This window comes from Piliocolobus tephrosceles, chromosome 5 (genome assembly GCF_002776525.5).
Source record: "Piliocolobus tephrosceles isolate RC106 chromosome 5, ASM277652v3, whole genome shotgun sequence".
NCBI classification, from domain to species: Eukaryota; Metazoa; Chordata; class Mammalia; order Primates; family Cercopithecidae; genus Piliocolobus; species Piliocolobus tephrosceles.
The window spans coordinates 20,448,125-20,459,019 of NC_045438.1; the positions used below are offsets into that span (position 1 = coordinate 20,448,125).

A 10,895-nucleotide genomic window follows, 5' to 3' on the forward strand; every position below is an offset into this window, starting at 1 on the left:
CCGGCCCGGCTCTTCGCCACTTGGCGCGCTCGCAGCCGCCCCCTCCCCGCGGCCCCCGGCCCGGCCCGGCCCCTCCGCGCGTCACCCTCGCTCCCTTCCTCTCTCCAGGCGCCGCCCGCCCTGCCCCGCCCCTCCCGGGGGTCCCCGCCCCACCCCCTCCCTGCCGGGGGTCGCCCTGCTCGGAGCAGCCGCGCGGAGACTGCGCGGCCTCCGCCTCTGTGCGCTCTCAGTCTTCGCTCCTCGCCCGCCTTTGTTCTCGGGCCGCCCCTCTCGCTGGCGACGCTCCGAGAGAGCCGCGGAGCCACCTGCCAGGGCCGCGCTTCCCCGAGCATCCAAAGCTGCCCCCGGGGGCTGTCGACGCCCGCGCCGGAGCGTGCGGGAGGCACGGCGGGAAGAAGTCGCTGAGATTTGGCCCTCGCGGCTTTGCGTTCCCGCGTGGTTGATGCCTCCGCCGAGAACGCGGTCGGCCGGGAGCCGGGGAGGAGCCTGGACGCTGGCCTGGCAGGTACCCCCGCGAGAACGCGGGAGCCGGTGTGTTTCAGATGCATTTATTACTGATCTCGGGCTATATCAGGGCACTTCTAGGACCGCACTAAAAACAGCGGAAAGTGAGGAGCCAAGCCTGGGTCCGGGGCGGCCTGCCGTACAGCTGGCCTCACAGACTCCATTGCCTGCGTCTGCAGATGACTTGTTCTGGAGAGTAAAAAATGTTCTCGGATTTAAAGTACAATCCTGTTTCCTTTCCATTCATTAGTGTTGCCTACATTCAGCAAACAAAAGTTGGGAAAGATAAAGGGATTATTTCTAGCGCATCACATTGACAAACACCGACGTTAACACGCCCAGTCCAGCCTGGCTCACTTGCCTCAGGTCGGAGAGGTCACCACTGACGACGCCGGGCCTTCAAGCCACTCCTAATCCAGCTTCCTTCTCTCAGCCGCAGCCACACCAGCCCTACTGCCCTCTGCCCCACCACGTGCAGGTGTAAGCTTCCGCTGCACTCCTTGTCTGAATCTGCCAAGAAGAAACTGCATCTTTCAACTAAATTCTTTTCACTGATAAGGGCCCTCCAGTCAGATTCTCTGGATAGAGTTTAGTGTTTTGTTTTGTTTAAAAAAAAAAAAAAAAAAAACTCTTCAGCTATTTGGTACTCCTTTCCCTCCGGGATTCTGTCTCTAGATTGTGAAAGCTGGCAGAAGATGGAGTCAGGGAAAGCCATGATGGGAAGGTTCTCACTAATAACTGCCTGATATAAATAATTGGCACAAAAGACTGCCAAAACCACAACCTTGCACAAAGGCCACAAAACTACACAAAAAATGCTTCAAGGACATTTGCGCTGCAACTGCCTGTCCAACCTTGGACTGGCCATCCCTTTTGTTACTTATCTTTGTAGCCAAGGATAATTGTTTCAAAACAACTTAGGTAATCCTCCTCGTTTTTCCTTTTTAAACCCCTTGTCTTCCTTTACCTCCCTGAATACACCTATAGTTTACTATGACACCATATTCTACATTGCAATGCCCACTCTCGAATATTTGTCATGTCTGGCAAACCTGCCTGTTATTTAGATTGACAAATTCAAATGCAAATTTATTCCGGAGTCAACAAATACTGATTCAGTCTTCTGATGTGCAAGGCAAGGAAGAATATTAAGGAGGCACTGTATATATTAGATCCCTGCCTATAGGCAGCTTCAACACTAACACAATATGGTACGAATATACAATTGTACTTTAAGGCAGCGTAACTGGGAAAACAACTAGCAACTAAAAAAAAAATGGAGTTTACTGCCAACTAAAACAATGGAGGCTTCAAGGTTGACATAGAATTTCAAAACTGCTTTAAAGACAGGTAGGAAAGATACAGGTAGATGTGCAATGGAAGTAGACATTGGGTTTCAAGCCCCAAACAGGCTGAGGGGTGGTAAAACAGACATATTCAGGTACATCAATCATTCCAGTTTGGCATAAGAATAAGGTAAATGAAGATGGATTCTAGGAGTTAAGGATGAAATACTTAGGGAGGTACTATGATGTAATGGAGAGAACAAAGATTTAGAGTTAAGACTTTGGTTTGAATCGCAGCAGTGTCACTTATTAGCTATGTGATCAAAGGTAAATTAATCTCTCTGACCCTCTATTTCCTCACTTGTATAACAATAATGTCCAATTATTCCACAAATATTTTATGGAAAGCCAAGTATTAACTAAGAACTATGTTCAATGATGAAGATATAAAAAACCATTTATTCATTCATTCATCAAATACTGCCTTACCGTTTACTGAGTTAGGCCCTGGAAATACGGTAATAAGGGGAAAAGAAAAGCATGAAACTTATATGAGACCACTTAGATTATGCACATATAGGTGAAAATAAGGCCCAAGACCAAGAAATCCAAATCTCAATTTGTGGAAGTAAGATAGAGAAGGAAAAAGAAGAAAACTAAGTGTAAAGTGCTGTAAACTGAAAGGAAAGAGTGTTTTAAAAAGAGGGACTGGTCACCTCTCCTAATGGAGAAGTATGTTTGTAAAGGAGTTATTATAATGATGAGCCATGAAATCTAAGCTGGACAAGGCAGGAAATTTGAGGGCTATAAATGGTGAAAAAAGTCAATGAACTGGAGATTTCAGTAAGATTGGAGAGTGGCTGTCTTCAGGGTACTAGAGGTGGTGAGCTGGAAGGACAGGAAATGATTGCATGAGAATAACTTGCTTGAAATAAAGATTTCAGAAGTCATACTAATATTGGCAAGAGCAAGGTCTAGAGGTAAAAGGCAACTGAATGTGAGTTGGTTAAGGAATTAGAAAGTAGCATACAGACAGTCCTAGCTTGGCGTAGTAGAACATGACTATAAGAATGACCATGAAAGTTGAAATTGTGTAAAGTGATCTTAATAATCAAAGAGAAAAATTAAAATTGTTCTGTGACACTTAAGAACTTTTGTTGAAACATCAAAAACTCTCTTACTACTAGGTAGACATATAGCAGGAATTTTTTTAAATTGTAAAACTGATTTATTTAGTATGCCACAATTTAAAACATGAGAAACATGGAGAATCAGTCTTTATTCTTTGTAAAAAACAAAAGTAAACAAAAAAACTTACCAATAGTGGTGTGAACTGTGTTTGCCTCTTCTCATATGATTAATCTTCTGTCTTCATAAATTGTCATTCTGCATTCTAAGGTTAGATTAGCGTCCAACATTTTGTCTTTGCATTTTCAATCTTGTAAACTATTCTCAGGAATTCTTAAATACAAAGTGTATCAGCAACACTTCCTGTGGACCTCTTCACCCTTTTGTCATAGCCACTTTACTCTCTTAACATTAATCAATTCATAAAATGATGAAACCAGAATTTACTGGCTGAAAAAGATTTTTATTTAGTCTCTTTGTAATTATCATTTTCTTTCAACAAGACAGCCAACTTCAACACTTCGCCCGAATGCTAGCCAGACTGATTGGGAATAAATTTAAATGTATTACAGTCTTCAATCAAAAGCAGGAAAAAGTCTTTATATCAGCCATAATTTGCATTCTCTTTCTAGCGCAATTTAAACTAGAAGATTCTGAAGCAACTTTACCTTCTTTTTTCCACTCACTGAACATTTTCTCCATGGCGTCTATGGTGCCTTTTGTGTAGGCCAAGGTCTCATCCTATCTTTGCTTTGCTTTTGTCATTTTCAAATTCCCTAATCACGTCTAATTTCATTTCAGCATTATTTTTTTATTTGCTGTACTTTCATCTTTCATGTCCAATTCCCTTTCAATGATCCATTTTTGTAAAATATCATGTTAATTTATCACTGGGAAACAAGGAAGCTATATAACTACATGCTTTGCTGTTTATAAACTGAAAAACTGAGTAACGGTTGTGCAGTGACCAATAACTGACAGACTCTGAAAGAAGGACTGTGATATCTGCCATGGACTGAATGTTTGTGCCTCACCCGCAAATTCATAAATTGAAGCCCTAATTCCCAGTGTGATGGTATTTGGACATGAGAACTTTGGGAGGTGATTAGATTTAGATGCGGTCATGAGAGTAGAGTTCCCACGATGGGGATTAATATCCTTTCAAAAAGAAGAGACACAAGATTCATATTCCTTCTCTTTCTTTCTCTCTCCCCTGCCCCCACCCCCACCAAGGAAAGACCATGTAAGGACATAACCAGGAAGAGGGCCCTCACCAAGAACCCCACCATGCTGGCACCTTGATCTCAGACTTTCAGCCTCTAGAACCTTAATAAAAAATATTTGTTGTTTAAGCAACCCAGTCTAAAGCATTTCATTATATCAGCCCAAGCTAAGACAATGCCCGACTGTTATTTACATAGTGATCTGTGAACTGAAGAGCTAGCTGTGATTTTTGTTCTTTATGCAATTTTTCACATAAAGTTAATATGCCATCACAATTGAAATGTGAACCACGTTGTTGGGGAACTGGTATTATTTAATTAAACCACAGTAAATGAAATTTGGCTTGAATATTCTCACAGTGAAAATTGCACAGTGCATACTAGAACCATGCAAAGTGAGGACTACCTTGTTGGATGGTTCATCTGTGTGGATGTTGAAGTCCCAAGGAAAGATGACAGGAGTTGGGTGGGGATGAAGATTATAATCCAGTAGCTCAAATCTTCAAGTGATGGGGAGGAATAAGCCAGGGACTACAGGCAGCAGAAATCAACAGGTAAAATATTATATATCCAGATAGCATAAATTTTCAGGAGATAGAATTTTTTTTAAGGTCAAAGGGCTTACCTACCCTAACTCCTGGCTGTAAGTCATCAAGGGTTGAGAGGCAAAAAACAGCCTTCATTTGAGAGGGCTGTAGTGGCATACCTCTTCAGGGAAAAGTCAGATTGCTTTTAAGGAAAGGAACTCAAAATGCATGTGGAAGAGCGGTTGGGAATACAGAGGAACCTGATGAACCGTACAAAGAAAGTCCCCGCAGGCTGCGGTGGCTCAGGCCTGTAATCCCAGCACTTCGGGAAGCTGAGGCAGGCAGATCATGAGGTCAGGAGATCGAGACCATCCTGGTTAACACGGTGAAACCCCATCTCTACTAAAAATACAAAAAATTAGCCAGGCGTGGTAGCAGGTGCCTGTAGTCCCAGCTACTTGGGAGGCTGAGGCAGGAGAATGGCGTGAATCCAGGAGGCGGAGCTTGCAGCGAGCCGAGATCACACCACTGCACTCCAAACTCAGTAACAGAGCGAGACTCCATCTCAAAGAAAAAAAAAAAAAGAAAGTTCCGTAACCCACCTGAAAAGCTTAGAGAAGCAAGGAGTCAGATGAGTGGATGTTCAGATTTGACTGATGGAAATGTTTATGTGTTATTTTATGTGAGTGATCTTCACAGTGGGCAAGTGGTTCAAAAGTTATGTATATGTACCCGAATATTTAGCATGATAGTCTGGTGGGGTCAGGTGATTCCACCCTTTTATAGGATCATGGTGAAGTACAGCCTAGCTGGAGTGGGGAAAGAGGCTGATGATAGCAGGGCAGAGGTTTTCTTGGTACAGGTCTCAACATAGCTTATTGGGGAAGAAGAGGAGGAAAGGAGTTTTATGTTAGAGGAAAGGCAATAATACAAGATATTATGAGAGGACAAAGGAGGGTATCTCACCCAATCTGGAGAAGCAGTGAGAGATGTTGGATTGGCAGTGAGAAGTGTTGCTAGGATCTGAGATCTTTATAAGGCACCTGGAATCCACTTAACTTCAGAAAATAGCCGAGTATTACATTATGGACAATCTAGAACCTTAAGAGTAGGCAGAAGAGTTGGTATTCACTCACAAGGCAATCAAGAGCCACTGAGGGGTTTTGAGGCAAGGGGTGATATAAAGTTATGCTTCCAAGATGAAAACTCCATCAGTTTTATGTGTAAGGTATGGAGATGAGACTTAAGGCAAAGAAAATAGGCCCATTGGGTTTTCTCCCTGCCTCATTCTTGGAAGCATTTACTAGAGGTGTAGTTGCTGAATACCAGCATCCCAATACAAAAGAAGTTCAGTGAGGTCAAGGGCCTTGTCTGTTTTTTTCACCACAATACAATCTGCATCTCACACAGTGCCTAGAACATCGTAGATGCATGATTCTGTTGAACAAAAAAATAATAAATGAATCAATGAAAGAAAGGAGCTATCGAAACAGATTTGAGGGAAGTGAGTACCTAGGCTAGAGATATAACAGAAATGGAAAATTGAAGCTATTTTGAGCCACTTCAAAAAGTTAAAATCTATAGAATTTAACAACTAATTATATATGGGGGTTTAGAGAAGGGAAAGAAAACATAGCTAAAGGTAATTTGGAGGTGTCAAACATAATAAAAATAAGTGTGCATAAGTACTTGATTACATATTATTTAATTCACATGCAAACCTTAGGAAAAAGGTATAATTCTCATTTTACAAACAAGTCTATCTATGAGGCAGTCAACTCAATTACCAGGTAGTATATTTTGCAATTAATTCATCCTGACAAGTTCATCAGGAAGGCACATCGCATGATATGACATATTTCATAAGTTTGTCATTACTATTTTTTTCTGTGGTCAAGATTAGCATCAATAGCTCCTTTTTTTTATTATTATACTTTAAGTTCTAGGGTACATGTGCATAATGTGCAGGTTTGTTACATATGTATACTTGTGCCATGTTGGTGTGCTGCACCCATCAACTCGTCAGCACCCATCAATTCGTCATTTATATCAGGTATAACTCCCAATGCAATCCCTCCTCCCTCCCCCCTCCCCATGATAGGCCCCGATGTGTGATGTTCCCCTTCCCGAGTCCAAGTGATGTCATTGTTCAGTTCCCACCTATGAGTGAGAACATGCGGTGTTTGGTTTTCTGCTCTTGTGATAGTTTGCTAAGAATGATGGTTTCCAGCTGCATCCATGTCCCTACAAAGGATGCAAACTCATCCTTTTTTATGGCTGCATATTATTCCATGGTGTATATGTGCCACATTTTCTTAATCCAGTCTGTCACAGATGGACACTTGGGTTGATTCCAAGTCTTTGCTATTGTGAATAGTGCCGCAATAAACATACGTGTGCATGTGTCTTTATAGCAGCATGATTTATAATCCTTTGGGTATATACCCAGCAGTGGGATGGCTCCTTTTTAAGAGATTTTTTTGGCTACAACTATCATGTGTATGCTCTGTATAATGGTGGAGTGATGTTTTTCACCAACCATATTTTTATTTTATTATGAAATAACAGTTGTTGTGATATATAGTTGCCAGAAGGAAACTCTCAGAGAATTTTAGTTTACTAATAGAATCGGTAAAAATTGTAAGAAAATGATCAAAATATTTTCTTTATTTCTTCTTAAAAAAATGGGATATATGTGCAGAACGTCCAGGTTTGTTACATAGGTAAACATGTGCCATGGTGGTTTGTTGCATCTGTTGACCCATCCTCTAAGTTCCCTCCCCTCCACTCTCACCCCTAACAGGCCCTTGTGTGTGTTGTTCCCCTCCCTGTGTCCATGTGTTCTCAATGTTCAACTCCAACTTATGAGTGAGAACATGTGGGGTTTGGTTTTAACTCCTGTGTCAGTTTGCTGAGGATGATGGCTTCCAGCTTCATCCATGTCCCTGCAAAGGACATGATCTCATTCCTTTTTATGGCTGCATAGTATACCATGGTGTATATGTACCACATTTTCTTTATCCAGTCTATCATCGATGGGCATTTAGGTTAGTTCCACGTCTTTGCTATTGTGAATAGTGCTGAAATAAACATACATGTGCATGTGTCTTCACAGTAGAATGATTTATATTCCTTTGGGTATATACCCAGTAATGAAATTTCTGGGTCAAATAGTATTTCTGGTTCTAGATCCTGGAGGAATTCCCATACTGTCTTCCACAGTGGTTGAACTAATTTACATTCTTACCAACAGTGTAAAAGTGTTTCTATTTCTCTACAGCCTCGCCAGCATCCATTGTTTCCAGACTTTATAACAATCACCATTCTGCCTGGCATGAGATGGTATCTCGTTGTGGTTTTGATTTGCATTTCTCTGATGATCAGTGATGTTGAGCTTTTTTTCATATGTTTGTTGTCCACGTAAATGTCTTCTTTTGAGAAGTGTCTGTTCATATCCTTTGCCTACTTTTTGATGGGTATTTTTTCCTTGTAAATACGTGTAAGTACCTTGCAAATTATGGATATTAGACTTATGTCAGATGGGTAGATTGCAAAAATGTTCTCCCATTCTGTAGGTTGCCTGTTCACTCTGATGATAGTTTCTTTTGCTGCACAGAAGCTCTTTAGTTTAACTACATTCCATTTGTCAATTTTGGCTTTTGTCGCAATTGCTTTTGGCGTTTTTGTCATGAAGTCTTTGCCCATGCCTGTGTCCTGAATGGTATTGCCTAGATTTTCTTCTAGAGTTTTTATGGTTTTGGGTTTTACATTTAAGTCTTTAATCCATCTTAAGTTACTTTTTGTACAAGGTATAAGGAAGGGGTCCAGTTTCAGTTTTGTGCATATGGCTAGCCAGTTTTCCCAACACCATTTACTGAATAGGAGATCCTTTTCCCATTGCTTAATTTTGTCAGGTTTGTCGAAGGTCAGATGGTTGTAGATGTGTGGTGTTATTTCTGAGGCCTCTGTTCTGCTCCATTGGCCTATATGTCTGTTTTGGTACCAGTACCATGCTGCTTTGGTTACTGTAGCTTTGTAGCATAGTCTGAAGCCATGTAGCATGATGCCTTCAGCTTTGTTCTTTTTGCTTAGGATTGTCTTGGCTATATGTGGTCTTCTTTGATTCCACATGAAATTTAAAATAGTTGTTTTCTAATTCTGTGAAAAGTATCAATGGTAGTTTGATGGGAATAACATTGAATCTATAAATTACTTGGGGCAGTGTGGCCATTTTCATGATATTAATTCTTCCTATCCATGAGGATGGAATGTTTTTCCATTCGTTTGTGTCCTCTCTTATCTCCTTGAGCAGTGGTTTGTAGTTTTTGAAGAGGTCCTTCACATCCCTTGTTATCTCTATTCCTAGGTATTTTATTCTCTTTGTAGTGAATGTGAATGGGAGTTTATTCATGATTTGGCTCTCTGCTCACCTATTGTTGGTGTAAAGGACAGCTTGTGATTTTTGCACGTTGATTTTGTATCCTGAGATTTTGCTGAAGTTGCTTATCAGTTCCAGAAGTTTTGGGGCTGAGATGATATGGTTTTCTAAATATAAAATAATGTCATCTGCAAACAGAGACAACTTGACTTCTGCTCCTCCTATATGAATACCTTTTATTTCTTTCTCTTGTCTGATTGTTCTGGCCAGAACTTCCAATATTATGTTGAAATGGTGAGAGAGGGTATCCTTGTCTTGTACTTGTTTTCCAAGGGAATGCTTCCAGTTTTTGCCCATTCAATATGATATTGGCCGTGGGTTTGTCATAAATAGCTCTTATTATTTTGAGATATGTTCCATCAATACATAGTTTATTGAGAGTTTTTAACATGAAGGGATGTTGAAGTTTATCAACTCTATCAATCTGCATCTATTGAGATAATCATGTGATTTTTGTCTTTGGTTCTGTTTATGAGATGGATTATGTTTATTGATTTGCATATGTTGAACCAGCCTTGCATCCCAGGGATGAAGCCGACTTGATCATGGTAGATAAGTTTTTTGATGTAATGCCGGATTCAGTTTGCCAGTATTTTATTGAGAATTTTCACATTGGTGTTCATCAGGGATATTGGCCTGAAGTTTTCCTTTTTTTATTGTGTCTCTTCCTGATTTTGGTATCAGGACGATGCTGGCTTCATAAAATGAGTTAGAGAGGATTCCCTCCTTTTCAATTGTTTGGAATAGTTCCAGAAGGAATGGTACTAGCTCCTCTTTGTATTTCTTTGTAGAATTCAGCTGTGAATCTTTCTGGTCCTGGGCTTTTTTTGGTTGGTAGGCTATTAATTACAGCCTCAGTTTCAGAGCTTGTTATTGGTCTATTCAGGGATTCAACTTCTTCCTGGTTTAGTCCTGGTAGGGTGTATGCATTCAGAAATTTATCCATTTCTTCTAGATTTTCTAGTTTATTTGTGTAGAGGTGTTTATAGCATTCTCTAATGGTAGTTTGTATTTCTGTGGGATCAGTGGTGATATCCCCTTTATCATTTTTTATTGTGTCTATGTGATTCTTCTCTCTTCTTATTAGTCTAGCTAGTGGTCTTTCTATTTTGTTAATTTTTTTTTTTTCCCCAAAAAACCAGCTCCTGGATTCATTGATTTTTTGGAGGGTTTATTGTGTCTCTATCTCCTTCAATTCTTCTCTGATCTTAGTTATTTCTGGTCTTCTGCTAGCTTTTGGATTAGTTTGCTCTTGCCTCTGTAGCTCTTTTCATTGTGATGTTAGGGTGTTGATTTGAGATCTTTCTAGCTTTCTCATGTGGGCATTTAGTGCTATAAATTTCCCTCTTTAGCTGTGTCCCAGAGATTCAGGTACATTATCTTTGTTCTCATTGGTTTAAAATTACTTCTTGATTTCTGCCTTAATTTCATTATTTACCCAGGAGTCATTCAGGAGCAGGTTGTTCAACTTCCATGAAATTGTGTGGTTCTGAGTGAGTTTCTTAATCCTGAGTCCTAATTTGATTGCACTGTGGTCTGAAAGACTGTTTATTATGATTTCAGTTCTTTTGCATTTGCTGAGGAGTGCTTTACTTCCAATTATATGGTTGATTTTAGAATACACGCCATATGGCACTGGAAAGAATGTATATTCTGTTGATTTGGAGTAGAAAGATCTGTAGACGTCTAGTAGGTCCACTTGATCCAGAGCTGAGTTCAAGTCCTGAATATCGTTGTTAATTTTCTGTCTCATTGATCTGTCTAATACTGACAGTGGGGTGTGAAGGTC

The 10,895-nt window shown here is 40.5% G+C and overlaps 1 protein-coding gene across 2 annotated transcripts; it reads left to right on the forward strand.

Moving 5' to 3' along the window:
* The first annotated feature begins 32 nt into the window (after nucleotides 1–32).
* Nucleotides 33–4,294, forward strand: LOC111530901. 2 transcript variants are annotated; one of them, XR_002728042.2, is made up of 2 exons: nucleotides 33–1,425; nucleotides 4,152–4,294. XR_002728042.2 is itself a non-coding variant. In XM_023198140.2 (1 exon), the coding sequence occupies exon 1, from the start codon at nucleotides 443–445 to the stop codon at nucleotides 752–754; it is 312 nt and encodes a 103-aa protein (XP_023053908.2). In that variant the 5' UTR covers nucleotides 33–442; the 3' UTR covers nucleotides 755–1,555. The 2 variants fall into 2 exon arrangements, 1 of the variants encoding a protein (XP_023053908.2); XM_023198140.2 differs by lacking the exon at nucleotides 4,152–4,294 and having other exon boundaries at nucleotides 33–1,555.
* Nucleotides 4,295–10,895: the final 6,601 nt, after the last annotated feature.